The sequence below is a fragment of the Struthio camelus genome, chromosome 15, assembly GCF_040807025.1.
Source record: "Struthio camelus isolate bStrCam1 chromosome 15, bStrCam1.hap1, whole genome shotgun sequence".
NCBI lineage: Eukaryota > Metazoa > Chordata > Aves > Struthioniformes > Struthionidae > Struthio > Struthio camelus.
This window is the reverse complement of record NC_090956.1, coordinates 19,542,878-19,565,645: the sequence shown is the minus strand read 5'-3', so window position 1 is coordinate 19,565,645 and position 22,768 is coordinate 19,542,878. Positions and strand designations below refer to the sequence as shown.

General features: G+C 41.7%; 1 protein-coding gene across 3 annotated transcripts in view; it reads left to right on the top strand.

Annotated features, from left to right (window-relative positions):
• GSG1L (GSG1 like) overlaps positions 1–22,768 on the top strand; it is an 84,694-nt gene that overhangs the window by 14,749 nt on the left and 47,177 nt on the right. For all 3 annotated transcript variants that reach the window (XM_068908742.1, XM_009674656.2, XM_009674657.2), the window contains exon 2: positions 10,181–10,228. In XM_068908742.1, coding sequence (XP_068764843.1) covers positions 10,181–10,228 — 48 coding nt within the window. The remainder of the gene's footprint in view (positions 1–10,180; positions 10,229–22,768) is intronic.

Below are 22,768 nucleotides of genomic sequence, written 5' to 3'. Positions count from 1 at the left end.
GAAAAAAAAAAACCACACACACACACATACACACACCGGTCTCTCCTGTTGCTGGACCCAGACCCCCATGACCCCCAGCTCCTATGATCCATAGCTTCTTCTCAGGAAGCCCAGCTGCAACATGATTGAGCCTGTGCAGAGCAGGCATGATTACAAGAGCATGCATGTGCCAGGGCTTGCATAGATATTTCCACCTCACCCTTAGGAAGCCATGGAAGAAATTGGTTGCAAGTGGAAGCTGGTACCACGGACTCTGGTCCCTGTCTAGCTGCTCAGACATTCCTCTCTCTTCAGCAGCTCCCTGATGACCCGGAGCTCCAGAGAGCCTCACATGCGCCTTACACGGTCACTGCTCCTGCAGGGAAGCACAGGGCATTCAAGCCAGGTTGCACATCCTCTTTCTATGTTAATGGGTTATGCGTAGCAGACACCACTCCTTGGCTTTCTCCTCTGTCAGAATCACTGCTGCAGCTGAATGAGGGCAAGACCATCAAGGGGAGGACTCTTAGATACTGTTCTTGTTAAATCCCTAACCTACAGCATAGTTGCCAGCCTTTTCTGTATTCTCTGAAGGCTCTCCAGGAGCCTGAGTATAAGGAGGAGATGCATCGGAAAAGGGCAGCGCAACAGGATAAACTCTGCCAAGTCTAAAATTAAACTTAAGAGGGCTTAAGAGATCAGTTATACAAGATATCCAAAAATAACTTAGAATAAATCCTAAGAGGAGAAATGAAAGCACTGCTGACATCTTCAGCTCTCAGTGAGATGCATGTCTGCATGTTGGGGTATGAACATGATCTAAAAATACCACCAGTGGTTACCACTGAAGATGGAAGAGGGTTTTTCCTTTGCTCCAAAGACAGGATGATAGATGTGTGGAACAATGAAGGGAAGTCTTCTTCATCAGCAACTGCTTGTGCAGTTCCTACAGAAGCACAGTCTTTAGCACTAAGCCCAGCACAATCTGGAAATTAACAACTGAAAGTGAACTGATCCTCCTCCATGCTTTTCTTACGTTGTCCCCAATCTGCAACCATCCTTTGTGCTATGGCTCCAAAAGGCCTCCTTCTGCACACTCCTGTGTTTTCTGTCTGTATTTAACCTGGAGGCCTTGGTTACAGCCAGCTCTCCTTGGAGAGATGGCATTCTGGGCAAGCTGGCTTGAGAGAGGATGAGGATGCACGTTCCTCAGGATAGCCTCTGATCATACTCTCTACATTTGTCCAGCAGATAAGGCACCTGCAGCCAAACACTATGGTACCATCAGCCCCCTCAGCAGAAAGGCTTTCTCAGTACTCTACTATGTATCTGAAAGGCACCATGCAGCTCCAGCTCTCAGAATGGCCTATATGGCTTCTGTGGTAGAAAATGGCTGTCTTTGTCTCTTTGGCTGTCTCAGGATAACAGGCTAGAGAATCAGATATTTGTTAAAGGTTTCCAGTAATATGGCTTCAGATTCACTGTGCTCATGGGTGAGGGTCGGCAGTGCTAGCCATTTACCTTGAAGTCAGATTTAGATAAAACGCCAATAGAAGTAATGCTCACATCGAAAACAAACACCACAGATACATATGGCTAAAACGAAAACCTCTGCGCAATCTGCTTATATTAAGATCAGGTATGGACTGCCTTACCTCTTTGGAAATAGATATTTTGCTTTGAGATGCACCTTCCTCTCCTTGACTATCCTCTTGACAATGCCTGGATTCAAAGAGTAAAAGTCCTTCTCTCTGCTGTGATGACTCAGTATGTTCATTTTAATAGCAAGTGAACTTTTCCTTTTAAGCACCTTATACATAGACAAACAAACTATAGACTACATACACAGCACATTTAGCATACTTAGTATAGACTTTAAACCATAAAGAGTAAATTAAAAAGTAAAAATAATAGCATTATAATAGATTCTTATTTCAGCACAGCTATCATTTGACTGTTTTTTTCATCTCAATCCTGGCACCAAAGACACCAGAAGGATTAACATTTTATAGTGATTTCTACATATAATTAATTACTATTTAGAAAAAATTACACACTGACTTCAACATCTCTACAGCATTTTGCTGTTTATTCTTTTTTAATGGCTCACACTTCCTAAATCAGTCTTTTGAGTGTGTAATCAAAACTGAGGAAAACTAGTAAAAAATGTTATCCTCCTTTAGCGGTCTTTGCATGAATTAAAGACTTAAAGAGCAAAATGGATTCCTCTCCATTATGTCTGGCAGGCGTGCGGTGCTCTGATTACTTGAGGCAGGCTATTGGTCACCTTGTGGCACATCATACTGAAAGAAACACGTAGACTTGGTGGATGGATGCACTTGAGCAGAGGAATTATTTTATAATCTCTTTGGTTGCCTGAAGAAGTAGAAAGAAAGGTCAAAACATCCATCCTCAAGATACATTTCCTGCTCAGAAACAATATGCTCCTCAGAGTGCCTGAGAAAGCAGAGGTGGAGTCCTAAAAAGAGGAAATTTAATTTACAGTGATAAAAGGATGCAACAGCCACAAGGCAGAGAGAGCACCCGGGCCAGTGTCACAGGGCTGTGTGACAGATATGGCATGGCCTACTTTTTTAACAGTGGGAGAAAAAAGACATGGAAAAGCTATGCAATTCCTTAGCTTGCTTTCTGCCCTAGTTTTTGTTTGTCATAGTCATAAGTTTCATATCTAAACCAGAGCCTGATTCTTGCCCTTTGGAGAAGGAGGGTGGGTGAGGTTTAGACTTCTGCACCAAAGAAGCCAGAGTAAGACAAATTGCTTTGCTCAGCCCTCCCAGAAAGATGAAGCCCTCCATCTTCTCAGTGAGCTAGTACCTTCTAAATATCAAGTCCTTGCGGAAAGTACTTGCCTCTGCTTTGTGCCGTATGATCAAGTGCCCAGCTGGGACCCCAGGCTGACTCTCAAGGCATTTAGCAATAATCTTTCCAAAGCAATTGGCTGACAGTGTGAATCCAGTAACGTCTGCAGGTAGAATCAGTATGATTTTTGTTCTTCTGCTTACCTTGTTCCATGAGAATATAAGCATGTCTTCATGGCTTGGTTAATAACATATTTCTAGAATAATAAAAAACAGCCTTTCTCCTATCATTCACATCCTTCCTGAGTGAAAAGCATAGTGTTTGAGCAGCCGTAATTTCAATGTTGGGCTTTATATATTTATACCCAAGTGAATGGCCCCTCAAGTTTGTTTTTGAACCAAAGCTATTAAGACCCTCTGAAGTGAAGCACAGAAAATTTGTATAAGTGTACTCAAATTTTGAAGGCCTTTATCTTCAACACACTACATGGGATTTTGCCCATTTAGCTGAAATTAAGTATAAATACTATTATTAGGACTAAAAAGTGCTTTTTGATACTCAGTTTCAGATGAGCACTACAAAATCAACATTTTTAGATAGTGGTAGATACCTGTCATATGCAAACTCTGTGAAGTCCTGATCAACCTGCTCATAAACAACAGTCTGGTGCTTGTGGCCTCTGGATGATGTGGTTCCTCTGACGCTGCTGAGCTGAGTTGCTCTCTCATGGCTGGTGGCATAGATGGCTCTTTCGTAACTAGAACCCAGCAATTGAACTTTTTATACCTTATCCTCCATCTAATCCCCTTTTTCTTACGGCTTGAAAATTTCCAACGGAAGTAAAAATTTCACATTGGAAAAATAAAAGTTCTGATCAAAGAAAATGTGACCTTATAATATTTTGAATACTTTGCAATCTGGCATATATACCTATTAATGGATTTTCCCCACTTTAACTTACGTAGTCACATCCTACTGTCCTTGTTATGTGCCAGCCACTTTGGAGCATTCAGAAGTGGTACTAGTAGGGCAGAAATTTTTTGTGAGGTTGTCAGTTGAACTAGTTTTGCTTCAGCTACCAGAGTCTAATCCAACTGAATGTCACTGTTGCAGAGAAAAGAAAAAACAGCGATGATCCCTGACTTGTGTGTTTAATTTTGTATGGGTGTACAGGGAAGAAGTGGAAGATGGAAAAGGTGTTCAGAGAAGGCTAGTCAAGCCATTTTCTCTGGCTAGTGAAGCACAGAGTAGCCATAGCTGGTGTGTGACCATCACAAAATGTTGTAACTCTACAGAAAGTTACATTAGCCAAAAACTCACTCCTAATGTTACACTCCCAAATCATAAAAAATCAGGTCTGAGTCTTGGTACTATCCTGTCATGATTGCTGTAACTGCCAGTTTTCATAGTCTACTGTTACTCATACACATGCTGCTGTGACTTCTTCCCTACCCACTAACTTCACCCCACCATGCCCCTCTCAGCTGACCCCACATACCAGAAGTTAGCCACATACCAGAAGTTTCTCAGCTTTACTGGAAAGACCATGTATAACTTTTCCCTCCCTTTTCATTCTAGTTTTTGCTCCATTGCTTCCATCAATAATTTCATCCTCAATGTGTGAGCTGCCTGCTGCCATTTTCTCAAAAATCAGTATCCTTACAGCAAGACAGTCATTACCATTAAGCTGTGAGGAGAGGAAAACAAGGTGTTATTCATTTCCCGGTCTCTCTCTTTCTCCCTGTCATACACGCTACAGTGGACCAAATCAAATTCCTTCCTGACTGCTTTGCACTTAGCTGAATCCCTCCACCTCATTCTGTCTTTTGTCCTGCAGCTTGCAGGCTCTCTCAGGCTCTTCTGCATTCTTTGAAAAAAAGCCTCCCACTCTGCAGACATGATGGAAATGATGTAGCCACTGATGATAACAATTTAATCATTTGCCGGTTTAGGTTTCCCTCTTCTCTGACCTTGAGACAGGTGTTCAATTAAAATAATTTACAAATCTTTACTAGCAACAACTCAGGAAAGTCTCAAAGAATTCTTCCACCTCCCGCTCCACCTCTTGAGAGAATAAGTAGGCCTCCTGTATGACCAAGTTCTTCCAAGGAAAATTTATATGAATCCGAAGTCAAGTGTCCTTCATTAAGATACCTTTCCTCCAAGCAGCCTGCTTATGAGTACACAATATCCAGACATATTTAAAAACAAAGCATTTTACAGAAATGATTGCTGTAGATTGGCAACTACCACAAGAACTAAAAAGACTTTAGAACATGTCAGAGCTATTGTGCAGAGGGGGTCTATTATGACGTGGAAGAATTCTTCATTCTGCTGAAGGATAATTGGCAAGCAAAAGTCTTTTGTAAGCTGTGAAGAGTTTGTTGTTGTTTTCTCAAGAGATATGCTACCTGATTCAAAAATGTTTTCTCCTCCATCATTTGCAGGATTCCTGTTCTGAAACTTGTAGCTTCTTCATGTTTCTCCTCAAAATACCACCAATTTAATTCTCTCATCAGCAACTACCAAGACACTAAAACCAGTCAGAAAATTTAGAATTGTTCCCACTTTGTTCAAGACATTGTTGGCTTGAGCAAACTGGTCCAAGAGGAAGACAGCATGCCACCTGAGTCATGAAAAGTTTCCCAGATTCCCAGTTAAGGTTTTCTGAGACAAGATCAAGGATTACATTTGGACAGTCAAGAATCATCCCACGGCAGACAGGGACAGCTATATACTCAGAAATGATAGCTGCGAGGGTAGAGGGAACTCAGTGTACGCTGGAAAAACGATCTTGCATGAATTGACCCAAAACAGAATTTTGATGGTTTTACTGCCATCCTAGCAGAGATGCACCCAGAGCAGGGCTCTGTCGAGGACAGTTATCTTTTACAGCTACTTACAGGTGATGATGTCAACCAGGAACACTCTGTTGCACGATAACAGCATAATGGGCCCCATTTTGAAAGTGATTTTGGGCAGACATGTTTTTTCTTTTCTTATGAGATTTCACAGAAGAACATTTTCGTGAATGATTTGCTCTCAGATCTGAGAATAGCTACTAGAAATAGAAGCAGCCTCAGTCTAATTAGAGGGAGATTTCATGCAGCTGCTGGGCTGAGACAGCTGTGTGTTGCTGGAAGTGCTCTGCACTGACCAATGGGGAGCAAAACTTTCTTAGGCCCCAGTAAATCCACTCATGCTATCTAGGACATGCCAACATGATCCAAAGAGTTTTCTTCTTCCTGACATCTGGGAGCTCTCTTACAATGCTTTTTTACTCCAAATTTGATAACTACTTTTTTTTCTTTCTTTTTTTAATCTTGTTTTTCATCACATTTTCCTTTCTTAGATGAAATTTTTCAGAAACTTTGGATGGAAAACTATTTCAAATGAACACCAACATTTATTTTCTACAAAATGCAGGAGAATGGATATTTTCAGGCATTTGGGATGAGTGACAAGAAGAAGGAGGTCATTTTCCCCATTTCCTGTTTTTAACTGTATAGGCTGGAAAAAAAAACCCTCATGTTTGGATAACTTATGAAGGGACAAAATGAGAAGAGTTCATCTCTATTTGGAGTAACTCTTACTGAAATCTTTAGTAACCTCATCCTCACAACACCACTCAACTATTTCTTCATCATTCCACATTCTGATTTTGCTTTCCTAGGAGACTTATCTAGTCTCACCTTTCGTTTTACTCTGGTTCTCCTCCCACTTCTGCTATTCTTTGTACTGATTCTCTGGAGGACCAACCTCATCCTCAGTCCAACTTAAAAAATAAAGCTTCTACTTAACTCTTCATACTGATGACTCAGAGACCTCACTGCTAAGGCCAGCCCTCAGGAATCCCAGACCCTGCAGACCAGGGAGGAAGTCTGGAGAAAGCAAGACTTTCTGGAGAAAGGTGAAGGAGGATTGGGTTAGAGATCACTTAGGCAAACTTGATACCCACATGTCCATGTGCCCTGATCGGATGCACCCACGAGTGCTGAGGGAGTTGGCGGATGTCATTGCTAGGCCACTCTCCATCATCTTGGAAAGGTCATGGAGACCGGGAGAGGTGCCTGAGGACTGGAAGAAAGCCAATGTCACCCCAGCCTTCCAAAAGGGCAAGGAGGAGGAGCCAGGGAACTACAGGCCTGTCAGCCTCACCTCCATCTCTGGAAAGGTGATGGAACAGCTCCTCCTGGAGGTCATCACTAAGCATGTGGAGGACAAGAAGGTGATCAGGAGCAGTCAGCATGGATTCACCAAAGGGAAATCATGCTTAATCAACCTGATTATGATCAGCCTTCTATGATGGAACAACTGGCTGGGTTGATGTGGGCAGAGCAGTAGATGTTGTCTCCCTGGACTTCAGCCAGGCTTTGGACACTGTCTCCCATCACATCCTCTTAGGCAAGCTCAAGAAGTGTGAGATACATGAGTGGGCAGTGAGGAGGTTTCAAAACTGACGGAATGTCAGAGCTCAGAGGGTTGTGACAAGTGGCACAGAGTCTAGTTGGAGGCCTGTAGATTGTAGCTGCAGGGGTCAATATTGGGTCCAGCGTTGTTCAATTCACTGACCTGGATGAAGGGATAGAGTGCCTCCTCAGCAAGTTTGCTGATGATATAAAACTGGGAGGAGTGGCTGATACATCAGAGGACTGTGCTGCCATTCAGAGGGACCTGGACAAGCTGGAGAGCTGGGCAGAGAGGAACCTCATCACATTCAGCAGGGGCAAGTGTAGGGTCCTACACCTAGGCAGGAATAATCCCATGCATCGCATCAGTAGAGGCTGGGGGCTGACCTGCTAGAAAGTAGCTCTTTGGAGAAGGACCTGGGACACAGGACACATCCTTGTTGTGCTGGACAACAAGTTGACCATGAGCCAGCAGTGCGTGGGGTTGCATTTGGAAGAGTGCTGCCAGCAGGTCAAGGGAGGTAATCCTCCCCCTCTCCTCAGCCCTGGTGAGGCCTCACCTGGAGTACTGAGTCCAGTTCTGGGCTCCCCAGTACAAGAGAGACATGGAGGTACTGGAGCAAATCCACTGAAGGGCTACAAAGATGATGAGGGGACTGGAGCATCTCTCCTATGAGGAAAGATTGAGGGAGCTGGGCCTATTCAGCCTGGAGAAGAAAAGACTGAGGGGGGATCTGATCAATGTGTCCAAGTATCTAAAGGGAAAGCGTCAAGAGGATGGTGCCAGACTCCTCTCAGTGGTGCCCAGCAACAGGACAAGAGGCAATGGGCAGAAACTGAAACACATGAAATTCCGTCTGAACATGAGAAAAACTTTTTCCTGTGAGGGTGACTGAGCGCTGGAACAGGTTGCCCAGAGAGGTGGTGGAGTCTCCTTTGCTGGAGATATTCAAAAGCCATCTGAACACAATCCTGTCTAGTGTAGTCTAGGTGACTCTGCTTGAGCAGGGAGGTTGGACTAGATGATCTCCAGAAGTCCCTTCCAACCTCAATTATTCTGTGATTCTGCGATTCTGTGACCTGCCTATACTTTGAATCCTTCTCCTCTCACCCAGTCTGAAGCTCCCTAACCTCCCTTTGTGGCTGTGCAGTGAACTGGACATAAACCCAGTGAGCTCTGAGACTTCAGAGCTCTCTCTTTTTGCAGTTATTGAGGACAGCTTCCCATTCTTCTTTTTCCTCACCATTATAGCCCAGGCAGGCATTTGATTCTTGGCTATTCCCATTATATTCCAGTATCCCTAATTCCAATATCCTGCGTATCCAGCAAATCACTTTTTCTTAGCTTTCATTAATGCAATCCTCCCTGCTCTGTAGCCTTCAGAATAACAATGGGAAGATGGGAAGATCTTTTTCTGGTTTTGCCACTCCAAAGGTTTCCTCTGTGCTATTTCTGATCATTCTTCAACCCTTTCTTCATTCTTTCTTCATTATTCTCTGCTAAAGTGTCTGCAAAGATCTAAGCAATAGAATCCTACCTGGGTTGCTACAATAGTTGCTACCCTAGCGCTCCAAGTCACCTTGTGCGACCTTGTTCTCTGCTCTTGCCTGTTGTTTCATGCATTTTCTTAATCATGCACTGCAAGATGGACAAGGTGGCTGCACTCTAGAACATCACAATTCACATTATTATAGCACCCTTAGAAGCACAAAGAAACCCCAATCTCTGTGGTACAGTTAGTGCAGGTCTGCATCCAGCTCTGACAAGCTAGAGGTAAAACTCAGGATAATTGGCAGTTCTCCCTCCCATCTTCAACTCCTACAGCTGCTTTTTCCTACAATTTTGGCAAATCCAAAGCTCTTTGCTTGTGCTTCTTTAATTATTGAACATATTGCATGAGCAACTGCAACAGTGTGTTGCTAAGCGAGCTTTAGTGGGATCTTTGAACTGGGATGTGCCTTGATCAAAAAGCTCTGGGACAGGATGGCCAGTCACTGTCTGAGGGGTGTCGATGCCAGGTTACTGTCTGCCAGACACTCGTCAGGGCTTCCCGCAGGAAAGGGCTTGATTCAAAGGCAGCAGGAGAAAGCTGGATGCTGCAATAGCACACGTCCATCTCCTCAGGCACTCTGGCAGTATGTTACTGTACGGCAGCCAATATCCTGGGGCGGACCTGGCAAGTCTTTCCTATACTACTCCCTTTCCCCTGCTTGCATGAACTTTTTGCCTCCCTTGTACATATTAGTACTTTCAGATAACAGTGAAAAGAGGAAATTGGTTTTTTGCTCTGTATCGTTTTCATACAATTTTTTTTCTCAAAATATTTCCTGTTAATATTAATATTAATAGTATCTTACCAAAGGTAGCTCCCTAGCACTGACCAGGATCCTGCAGCCACCAGTGTTTTCCCCACACTGGCACATGAACATGCCCTGAGAAAAATCTATCTCAGCAACCCTGAGAGAGAGAGATATTTGTGCCCATAGGAATGTCTGCTGGCACTGGGAGGTTCAGTCTGACCCTGATGGGGTAGAGATGGTATCCTGGATGTGGGAAGGGAAGGAAAAGCACTGGCGAAAAGAGGCCATGTCCTCCCAACGCTATCTATCCGCAGTGCCTTGCACTGTGCCACTCCAGCTGGTGTGCAGCACTATCCCAGCCCTTGGGAAAGAGCAGCTCTCAACCAACAGGGATCCAGCAATCGGAGAGAAAATTTCTCTTTACTAATTGTATTTCACACTCCCGACTAAGAGCCTGTAGTCCTAAGGTAGAGTCCAGCCATGTAAGGATGATGTGTATCGCCCAGAGTGGAGCCCCAGGTAAGCATCTGCTCTCAATGTGAAAGAGCTAATGAGCTCAGCAGCCCTGCAGCATCTCAGGTGGGAGAGGTAGCAGAAACATCAGTCAAAAAGGGAAGGCAGAGCAAAACTAATCAACTTCTGTCTCCTAAAATAATCTTTTTCTTTTAAAGGTGAAAAATGTCGAAGTTTTATTGACCTTGCCCCAGCTTCTGAAAAAGGTAAGACAAATACAGTCAAGGCCTTTTCCCTTTTTGCAAATCTCATCTGTATTGTTCTTGTTGTACTTTAATGCCAGGGGAAACATCACCTTCTAAGCGCACAAGAACCTGTGTGTCATCCAAATTACATACAGCCATGTGAAACAAGTGCAAAAGATTTAAGACAGTTCTTTATTTAGTGGTTTTATTCAAATCTGTCTTTTCTCTGATGCATTTTCTCTTCATTCAGCCATATTTCTTCAAGGAAATGAAGATGCATATCATAATGGAGACATTTCCCTACTTCCTCTAAGGAGGAAGAGCATGCTATGCAGTTTCGTCAGACCACAAAGATGTTAATAGACAGAAAACTGCAGTCATGTTCATTTTCAGGCACTAAATGTCTGTCTATGAGAGGAGATCATGTAGCTGCTTCTCTGTCCAAGCTACACTCAAAAAAAAAAAAAAAACCAGTGCACAGAAGGGGGCAGGCTGCAAAGCTTTTCTTTACTCTAATATTGGAGTTGTAGATTCTCAGTAGTCATTTAATCCATATTTCAAAATTGTATTCATCATGGAAAAAAAAATGAATAGAATTCAATTAACTGGCAAACTGCGCAGCTGAGCCCAACCTGCTTCCAGCTCAAGACGGAGCACTCTGCCCACAGCTGAACAGGCTCACAAGCTTTGCAGTGTCCTTCATGCCAATAACGGGCCTTTGGAAAAGCCAAAGGACAGAGGAAAATAAATGCTTGTAAGAGGAAGTGATATATTTTGTTAGATCACGTGATAGAATTGCAAAACCTTTTGGGCATATGGTACCTTCATCAGATCTGGCAGGGAGGCAAGAAATGCTGTTCGGAACAATTGTTCCTAATTTATCTTAATTGTTGATCAGCTGGACAATTTGAAAGAGAAAGGTAATCACTATCAACGAAGTGGAAGGGTATTTCAGTGGGAGAAGAGGTATCACAGACATGCCTCTGTGAAATTCAATATAAGTAAACTTAAATAAATTATGAAAGAAAATAAATTAAGGCAAAAACAATCCCGAGGCACTACCATGGGCTCTGAGCTAAGTCTTATACACAGAAACGGATCTTTCTGGTACAACAATTCTTATGAAGCCACTGGCTCAATATTCAGTAGTGGTCAAAAAGGAAATGGATGTTAGGAAGCATTAGGAAAGGACAGAACAGAGCAGACAACATCCTGACGCATGATGAATGTATACATCCAATAGGTTCTCCCATATACTAACTATAGTGTATGATTTTGTCCTTTTCAGTCCAGTTCACAGAAGGGCAGCAAGAATTCCCAGATCTATGGAAGCTTCCGTATAAGGACGAGAGTAAGGCTTAAAGGAAAGATGCCTGAAAGGAAAAGTGGTAGACGTCTACAAATTTGGGAGAGGAATTAAAAAGGCAGCTTGGGGAATGGTTGTTGGCTAGTCTTTCCCAGTACAAGGATTAGTGGACGTTACATGATACTACCAGGAGGTAGATCCAAAACAGGCAAAAGGGGATGCTTATTGCATCGTGGGCTGAAGTGTGGAGCTCCCTTGCACAGGATGTGCATGTTCAGAAGGCAGCGGGATGTTTCTGTGCATTATTTTACTGAGCAAGTTCATTTTGGTGCATGATATTTAGTTGCTTCACCCACGCACTTTCCAAGGCAGCATTTAGTGATTTACATGAAGTATTTCTGTTGGTCATGTTAAAAGCTGTCAGCGATAGATTTTTTTCTGTAGCAGTTTTAGAGTTACTGCTCGGTGTCAGGGTATGTTTCTAGACTATTCTACTTTTCCTTGTTGAAGAAGGTGAGTGCATTTGGCGTAGGTTTAGTGAAGAAAATGATTTCTTCATGTTTCTGAAGTCTTTCCATTGAGTTAGTTGTATGGCTTACTCACAGGAGAGGGGAACACTCGCCTGGAGACAGAAACTGCTGACACCCGGACAAACAAAACCAGAATAAATTCTGCAATTGTACATCAAGCTGGACACTGAAATGTAGTCGATCTGAATTCTTCTCCATCAGTCTCGTATTGTCCAGAGATACTTTCATCACATGCAAAGGGAAAACTGTGTGTTATGATGCCTAACTTATTTTCACTGCAGAATTCTTTAACTTCTTGGCTTATTCTATTCTTCTTTTCCAGTTAGAAAGGATCTCATACTCCTTTAATTTCATCATCTTCCCCTCACTTGGCTTTGACTTTACTAAGTGTACCCCATGCTAAAAGGGTATTTCAAGAAATCAGCATTTGAAACTCTATTTCTCAAAGGAAGCAGTAAGTGTAATGAAGAGATGATTCCCGAGAGCTGATCTCTGCTCAACTCCAAGGTGACCTATTTAATAAAGGCGATAACACTGGGCAGCTAGCTAACTGTGTGGTCGGCTGCTGGTATGGGACAAGAGACAGATTTTCCCCCTCCTTTTGGAGCACAGAGATGACCAATGTGCATCTCCAAATGCTTGTGGCCTTGACTGGGCATGCACACTGCTAAGGCTTGTCAACGAGTCAGTAACACCCAGTGCTGGGGCAGACTCCTGATTCCTCTTCCAAGGGAATGAGATTTGATAAAGTGTAATGAATTTCAAAAGTTGAGTATCTTTCTTGAGATCATTTATATTCACGTAGCTTGGTTTTTCTGTCCATTGTATAACTGGGGATTTTCAAATTAAACTTACCTTCACAATGAGGTTTCAGCTCCTTCAGTTACTGTATACCTTCATAGCATCATTTACCACTAACAAGTGGTAGTCCAGGGTTGTAATTTCCTAAATGTCTCTGCGTGTAGATGCTCTGCATCTGTTGCAACTCGGCACTCAGCTTTCCATGCTTTCTTTCAGTTGGTTTCCCTGGATCCAAAGTAAACCTCTGTGCAACGGACTTTCAGCCCCATGTAGATCAAAAAGCCCTTTAAAATATCTCTTAGCACATCATCTTCCACGTTTAAGTCAGGCTAGAAGGAAGCCTAAGAACAAGCTTAGTTTGGTTGTGGAACCAGTCCCTCTTAAAGTCCAGTAACAGCAAGGCAGTATGAACCTCCTTTATATTAATTAAGAGTTTCTTCATTTGAAAAGCTAATCTCTAAACTATTCATGGTAGAATATAAAGAAATCTATGGCAAGGGCTAACTACATCTTTTCCACAAATGTTGCATTCATAACTGAGATCATTTTTCTTATTCTTACTGTAAAAAAGCAATAACTTATGCTTGAGCTCCCTAACTTCAATCCCTTTGTGCTGATCACTTGTGTAGCTGGATGCCAGTTCTCTGATCAGCTATTATACCCTTTGCATATATTGTGCCAGCGACATCTACTAAAAGGAGGCAGATCTGGGCAGGCAAATTTGGGGCAAACAGACCCACAGTATGGTATAAATAAACACTTCCAACCCACACTGAGAGAGCCCTTCCCTGTATTTAAGGAGGCAGCTGCCAACAATTTGTCAGAACCTTGTAAGCCTAACATTGAATTTATTAGCTATTGCTGGTTGTTAGTGCCAAATCTGCTTAACAAAATCAGCTTGGTGACAGTAGATAATAACTAGAAAAAAACATCTTCTGTGTCCACAAATATTTCTGATGACAGTTTCTATTTGCTATTGATCAAGGAGGATAGGGCAATAGCTGGCTATTCTGGCCAGGACTTTTAATGGGCTGTCACTAAACAGATGTTTTTTGGGTTACAGGCAGTGTGCTATTTTCTAATTTCCTTTACAGATGTGAGTAGTAATACAGCAAATATTTCCAAAAGGAGTTGGAAGGAGACGATCACAGTAGACTGGAGCTGATTTTTAAGTTCTCAGTTGCTCCTGTGATCTTCTCCAGAGTAATCAAAGCTATGTTCCTGCTGAGCATTTCTGATGTCCAAAGAATAAAAGAGCAACATGTTCAGTGAGGGATACTTGTGCCATACACCAAAAAGTGGACTTAGTTCTGCTCTTTTACTTCTTTATTACAGGACTTGTGTTCACTTTAGTTTTGTTCCGCATGAGAAGAAATGTAACTTTCCTCTTTCTTGTTGACATGCCATAAAGCAGCCGAACTCCTGATAGATTTCCCTTTATCTGAGGTAACTCTGCAGGTGTAAAAACTTAGTAAGGTCATGCACTAACCCCTCGTCTTTCCACAAACTCTTTATCTTTCCATTGGAGCTCTCTCCTATTTCCTTTCCTCTCTCAGCAGGCAGAGGACCTGCTCTTAGCTACCTGGTCTGTTTTTCAATTCCGTCTCCAGCCTTTCCTCTCTTTGGGCTCCTCACATCTTTGCTAGCATAGGTTTCCTATCTAAGCTCCCTGATGTGGTGTCCATCCAGACACAACAGACTGCCTAGGACAACAATCCTCCTCTCATGAGCCTTTCTGGGTGCACCGTCTAGCTCTCCTTTCCCATTGCTTCACATCCATGTCTGAGGACAGCCCAGAGGCCATGGAGGATACTTTCTTGAATGTGTGAACAGCTTTCTCACATGAATGAACAGAGACTAATGCAAATATTGTATCTGGAAACTGTGATACCACAATGGAGAGCAGTGGCAAAGGTGGCAATATGTCCCATCAAATAATCTGATAAATGACTTCACCGAGGAGCGTAACACCCCAACTATCTAGACACATAGATCTGTTCCTCCTCCTGCCTAGACCTCTGTGGAGATTCCAGCTCCCCCATCCTTCCCCAAATGTATACATGTCAGCTTTCAACCACAATATCATACTGTGAACAGGAGGATGAGGAGTCATAAATGACCAGCCAAACTCCTTATGTAAGTGAAAAACTGGAATATATGCAGTGGAGATTAGCTGGAAACAGCATCTGTGCTGAAAGAACCTTGCTGGGCAGAGCAGGGGTTTGTAGGGAAGGTGGTGTCCCCAAAACCTTTTGGGGTGGTGTTCAGTGTGGCTGTAACTCCAAACACCTGATGTGTCTGCAGCATGCACTAAAATGAGCTGCTCTGGCCTCGGGAGCCCTGTTGGGAAGCTGCATCAGGAATAGGCTAAAAGGTTGGTGTTAGCTCAAAGGTTAAACATGGCTGCACCAATATAGGATAGGCTTCACATATTGGCTTCACAGGAGAAACACCTTATGGGCAAGGTAGAATCTGCTCTAACTTACTCTAGTGGTCTGTCAGTCCTCAGCTGTGACATCTCTGGAATAATACCCGTTAAGAGTGACAAAGCAGCAGGTCATGAGGGACCACCTATATTGCAGTGTGCTTTATTTATTTATAGTGAAATTCACACACATAAAATAAGCAAGCCTTTTTGGAAGCTATGAATGTTGAGGCAAGGCAAAATCTTACCGAAGGAAAAATGTTCATTGCTAGGGAGCATTTAACACTCAAAAATGTTACAAGGGACTTTTTAAATTGCAGACTGTACGGGCAGAGGTAGGAGATGTCTTCTGCATGTCCTTTGCACAGCTTATGATGATGCATCCTGTAGAGATGCAGCAATAAAAATTCTGCATTGTCTAAAAAGTAGCTGGCAAAACAAGGACAGCACATGGTAGAATGCAAATAAACAAAGTCTCACCTAAACAGAGTACAGATAAAGAGAAAGTTACGCTAAATGTATACCTGCTTCCAAGCCAGCACTAGAACAGCAGTTAATAAGAAGGAAAACTAGATGACTGGTTTTGACGGCTATTGACGCAACAGGTGTATCAGAAATTAGATAGTAGAAAGACAATTAGCGGGGCAATAACATCATGATACTGATCACACTGAAAGACAGAGCAGATGTCATGTACTGAAGTCAATTCAGAATAACATTTACAAGCAACACAGAGTCTCTGCGGGTGAACTCCCTGCTCAAACAATAAACACAGAATTATATTAGTGATCACCCATTGGGGTGGCGACAGCAGCAGGGTCAAACTTAAGATAGAGAAGGTATGAGTACAGAAAATAAAATAGTAGGGCAAGACTTCAAAAACCCTTGCATAGGCTGAGAAAATGTCATACCTGATATGCAAAGTTTAAAATTTAGACACACTTAATGAGCATGGAGAAATTTGCTGGGAAACTTACAACTCTTTACTAAGTCCTGGGTGGTGTGGGGAACCTGGTTAAAAATGCTACTAAGAGATGGCTTGTATCATGACCATAACATACAAAGATTCAGTATCCTTGCAGGAGCATTAAAAGTAAAAAAAAAATTGTGAAGTAGGGAATGTTAAAAAAAAAAAAAGAGAAAGGTGATTAAAAGAAATTAAATGCGTCAGCTAAAAGGACACATAGTGCATGAAAATTTTTCAAAGATGCTACATAATTTATCAGAAAAGAAATTAGAAATATGAAATAGAATCCAATGTTGTTAAACACCACAGCAAAACAGCAAAGAAAACTTCATATGGAACCGAGAAATATTAAAAAGAACATAAATTAGAAGTGAAAACACGACAAGGCAGGGCAGAAGAGAGTTTGAAGAACAACGTGCTAAAGGCATCTAAAATAATCATAAATCTTTTCTTTTTTTCATATACTTCAAAGTGGGAAACCTGCTAGGATGTATAGATTCTAGCCCATAGACTCAAGACATAAAAGGATCACTCAAAGAAGAAAGACTAAAACAAAAAAACTGAATGAATTTTTGGCAACTCTGTTTCCCATGGAGAAGCTTAGGAAGATTCCTGGTGGAATCCTTCAGTAGAGAGGGATAGAGGATCTAATTAATCCAATTAATTAATTAATTAATCTCCCAGCAGACAAGTCTTAGAAGAAATGACCAAAATGAACAGTAACAAATCTCTAGAGCCAGATGGTGTTCACCTAGTACTTCTAAAGTTGCTCAGGAGTATGGGAATTATTGTCATGTGTAAAAAGCACTTAGAGATGCCTTTGTATCAGAGGAGTGGAAGGTGCCACAGATTGTTTTTCTAAGAGCTATCTAAGAATCTTGGGAATTACAGACCTTTTTGACATCTATTAGCAGGCAAAATGTTAGCTCTTATGATAAATAGTTAGAAATGCACAAACGGAAAAATATCATATAGGGGGAAGAATTAACATAGTCCAGAAAAAAGCTGCTTTTCACAAATCTGTCAGCATCCCTTAAGTAGTCATTGTAAACATAGGACAAAAGCTATGTGATTGTTACAACCTACCTGGGTTTCCAAAAGACTGTCAAAAAGCTCCTTTTCTAAAAGCTCTTCAAAAGTGAAGAAGAAGAAAATCCTGCAGATAATCAGCTAGTCAAAGATAGGAAGTTAAAGGCCAAATTTCACTATCAAGGCAGGTGGCTACTGGAGTCCCTAAGGGAACTGTATCGCGGCCAGTGCTCTTCTACACTGTCAGAAGTGCTTGAGAATACAGGTGAATAATTTACTGCTGATAATAGGCCGTTCACAGGACTAAAACCTAAAAAAAATTGCGAGAATGGTAGAAGGCTCTCAGGATAGTTGGTGACTGGGAGAGAAAATGGCAGATGATGTTCAATGTTGATAAATGCAAAGTAGTGCACAGGAAGAATAATCCTACCTTTACATATGCAGTGATGGGTTCTGAATTAGCTCTTACTCCTCAGGAAAGAGCTCTTGGAGTGATGACAGACACTTCCGTGAAAACACCAATTCAATGCTCTGCAGAGATTAAAAAAAGATGAAAAAGAAATATTAGGAAGATCGTAGGAAATAAAGAACAAAATAAAAAAAAAATCACCATGCCACCACATGTATTCATGATATACCCACGCCCAGCACTCTGTGCACTTCTCACCCCTCCCCTGCCAGCTCCAGCTCAAAAAAGATGTCATAAAATTTAAAAAGATAGAGAGGAGAGTGACAGTTATGGCCAAAGATAGGGAACACTTTCTGTATGAGAATGACAATGCAGAACAAATTTTAGGTTGGAAAAGAGGTAAATGAAGCTCAAACAGACCAAGTTCAAAACTAAACCTCCTTTTTTGTGTACTGGGTAGCTGATCTTGTCAGAAAAAAAAAAAGGATAGCATTTTTAAAATGCCTTAAAAATATTTAAGGCATTTTTAAAATGCCTTAAAAATATCCTTAAAATTTCATGCACCTAGAGACCTACATCCAGTGAAAATAAATGTGATTGGGGAAACTGTAGCCTTTTGAAATATTCCCTATTGTCTTTGCACAAATTTCATATTCTGCTTGCATTAGCACGCATACACACACACACACACACACACGCACACGTGCCTATGCACCTGTATTAGGAGAGATATAATAAAGCGTGTAGAAAAAAATTGTATTACTAACCTTTTGATTGTGTTTTATTACACATCTATTATGAATCACTGAAGTTATTTTTAAAATAAATTAAATATATGGGAAAGAAACCATGTGTGATAGCAGAATTAAAGGTAAATCTGCATTAGGAAACAATTAGCTTTCTTTTCCTGTTGGTAATACAAGGAGATGTGGAGACATGGAGCCCAGTGAAATTTTCTGCTGTGGGGAATGCTAGCAATAAGGTCAGAATATAATTCATTTCCCAGCCCAGTACTGAGGATGGAAGTACACTACATGGTAGCTCCTCAAAGGGAAATATTTATCCCAAATATGTTTATTAGAGCATATGAATCTTGATTTAGAGTGGTTTTGTAGTCATTTCTACAGTGCTACTCTACTGTAGTCACACTAGAAAGGGGGGAAAATAGGCACAAAGACATTCCAGTGTCACACACAGGAGTAAATTCAGATCCGCACTCCATGTCAGAACCATAAAAATGTCAGAGAAAGCACATCATCATGCTGAAGAGAATAGTCTTAACTGGTCCACAGCTTCAGCTCACCTCTCAAAATAAAGAAACCAGTGAAGAAGTAAAGCTAAACAAAATCAAAACAGCTGGCATTTCTTCTATCACCTAAGCAGCTTCTGGTGATTATATTCATCATATGCTCTCTCACATTGTGCAAAATACAATGTCTGGTCTAGGTGCTAGCCCCTTTTCTACCTTAGCTGTATTAGCTGTCTAACAAGATGGGATAGTTGTAGATATCTCTGATGGTTTTAGGATCATGAAGCTTATTTTGCTTTGGAGGAAGGCCTCTCATACCTTCATGATCTATTTCTCTCATCCCAGTTTTCTACACTGCAGCGCAAGAGGAGCGGGCAGATGGTCTGACATTATGAAGCTGCATTAACCAACAGATGGGCTGACTGCTCAGAGCTGGGTCCCTATGCCAGCCACAACAGCATGCTCAATGTTTATTCCTTATACCATTTTTTATTGATCACTTCAATATTTCTGCCTTATAATTCCAACCTCAGAGCAGAAGAGATGAGTAAGTGACTAAAGCCATCAGAACGCAACTGGAAGAGAAAGGATGAGATGCAATGGTCATTTTAAGCCTCTTTTAATGATTTTCTCAAACAGGATGTACATCATCTAGCAACCTGCACCCATTAGAACATTTTCTCTCTCTTCTCTCTTGCACTGAGTGTGAAGAGGAGAGATTCAAGTGAGATCCAGGTGTCTGTTCCGACACAGTGGGTAAGCCTGGAAAAGCAGAGCACTAGGTTGTGCTCTAGTGCATGGTCCTTTCCCTCTCACCTTGGATGACATCTCTTCACTTGATAGCGGTCAGCCTTGCCATGGTTTCCCCTGTGTTGTTCAGCAGTTCAGCGATCCTGAGGATGATGGCTCTGAACCACAGGCAAGCAGGAGAACTTTCTTCATCAAGTAGCAATAGCAGTGTCTGGCACCAGGAGCAATGCCAACAAGGAAGTAAGAAGGAGGGTGTAGAGGAAACAGCCTCTAGGACAGAGTTGCTTGAATAGGGATGTCTCTTCAGCTGCTCAACAACGCAGCACCCAGCCTGTCCTTCAGTGGTCTGGGCTTCATCTCCATCAGGTCTGATGACCTCAATAGCTATTAACAAACACACTTTGCTCAGCTCTACTCTTTCTTAGCACATTGAGGTTTTTTTGTCATATCGTGAAGTGTGATGTAGACAATGACAGAGATTAACCCACAGACTCTACCTACTGTACCAGAATTTCTCAGACAGATAAGACTTGAATTGACAGAGGAGTGAGCTGACATGCTGTTTCACTCTAGCTCAGAGGGATTCATTCTGGCTATCAGACCAGCCGTGTAACATTGTGTTATGAGGAGCCTGGCAAGTATAAATCTTTTCAAGGTCTTTTGTCTGTCTGCACCACTGTGCAGCCTGACCACTTACTCAGGGATAGTGTGATACAGTGTGACAGTTCTAATGAGGATCTCTTGGTCAGATCCTTGAATCCATCAGCCTTGAGAGCAGTTCTGTCATTAGAACAGCTGGGAAGCAGATCATGTTCAGCAGGGAGCAGAGATTGAAACAGTAGGTGTTTCTGAGGAGGATAAAAATCCCACTGAAGTATTCTGAATAAGTTTACCACAAGTAGGAAGTTAATTTTCTGTCTGAAATGGCTCAGTGAAATCAGTACAGGCATTGTCCAGGGAAGACTGGGGCTTTCAGCAGGTGGTATCACATAGCTTGGCAGGTAATACATCTATTTATGACTTTTTTTTAATGCTGTTATCACTTCCAAGACACTAGCCAAAAGGCATGACTAACGTTTTCAGGCACACAATTCCTGCCTATGCTGCAGGTAGCATAGTTAACATGACTCAGCAATCTCCTTCAGGAATAGCAATGTGATTTCTCCAGGAGAGTTTTTTTTTTTTTTTTTTTTACAAGCAAATAGCTCATGTTTATGGATTTAAAATGCTTTGAGCTTTAGCAGCAATTTCTCTGTTGGCCACCCCTTCAGTGCCAAGAGACTTGAGATGAACACGTACAGGTTGCCTTGAGAACATGTACTAATATTGGATCTTTGTCAGTCATTTTCATGACCTGAGCAGCCTGGAAGAGCAGGCCAGGAAGAGATTTCAATATCATTACCTTGTCTGGAGATAGGACTTCACAATCTGGCGTCAGAAACAGCTGGCATAGTAAGCTAGCACCAAAAAATCAATTTTTCTGATTTGCAGACAAGTATATAATCATAAACATTTAGCATAAAACTCCATAGTTGTATATGACCATAGCTAATTGGTAGATGTGTCATTTGAGAGACTCTCTAGAAGAGGTTTGTCAGCTATATTAATCTCAAAAGCCCAACAGCAGATGAAATTATGGAGCTTTATGGTTCCAGAAACAATGCCAAATGCTTCTTTATCAGCCTCCACATAACCTCATTCAGATGGTTGAAGTTCTTTGGTATTTCAGTCCAAGCTACTAACAAGTGTCTGAGAATGGCTTTAATACTGAAATACAGCACAGCTAACAATCATCCATGCGTGTTGTGAAGAAAGAGCACAGAAGTACATGTCAGTAATTTATTAACTTTCTTGATGTCAGTTTAATCAGAATTCCCTCATAGAAAAGTTGGGGTCAGCAATTCTACTGCTTTTTCATAATAGGAAATTGCAGTAGATTTGAAAAAAAGAACAATTGATGTCTTGATTTGTGTTTTTGCTCTGCGCGCTGAGCATTGCCCTTACCTTATCTTACTCCAAAGGAAAAAGGTCATATGCATACTAATGGAATAACCTAAGAAGGCAACCATGGTTACTGAAGTTTCACACTTATACTGCTTAAGTTGGATACCAGATGTTCTGAATCAGCTGACAACTTCTGGAAATCACTAACCACACAGATTTCTGGATTCCTTAAAAAGGATTCACTGAAATGTGGACTGATGCATGGCATTCCTGTAAGCAGAATTTCTACAACTTTTTTTCAAAGTTCCCATTTCAAAGGAAACTAAGCACAGGAGAGTCCTGATTCAGACCGCTCCTTAGTGAGAGGCAATAGCCTGTTCATCTACAGGGCCTTCCCTGATGATCAAGGATGCTTGAATAAGTTCAAGTTTTGTGAAGGCTTTTGGAGCCCTAAGGCTCATTATAAACTGTGTGTGGGCTATGGTAAAGCTTCTTTGCCTTGCCATCAAGAAAATGTTCAGTTTGTTTCATTCTTCCATTTAAGAATCGTCTTCAAAATCCTTTTGCTAATGCTTTGCCTCTGCCTGGCAGATGCAGTCAAAATGGTCACCAGTTTGGCAGAAATGCCCTTAGTATCTTTGAATCTACTTTCAAAGTGTTCATACTGTCCTCCACTGTCTGACAGATATGCAAGGGACTGATCTTGTCTGATGGTGCTGATGTACTTGAGTTCCTAAAATTTCAGGAATTATAGGGCCAATAATTAACTTTTCAATCATGATGAACAGTATGTTCACTTCACTTGAGGTTGCTGGAAAATGAATTTCCTTTGTATGCAGGAATGCTGAGTCAGTTGCCAAGTCCTTTTCCAGTGATCACAGAGGTGAAACCCACCTCTCTGAGGAGGTAGTGCTGATGTTTTTCACCCTGAACTCCATAGAAAATACAATTTCTTGACATATTATTGAGGAAACAGCAATAACACAGTATTCAGAGACCCAAGGAAGTTCAGTAAAATCCTGGCTAGCTTGCTGAGTTTCCTTGTGAAATCAGAATCTCTGGACAATGATAGACAGCACAGATGAGAGATGTGCTTTCAGGAGGGCTATGTTTTCATTTTAGGCAAAGCACTTTAGCAAAGTGATCATACG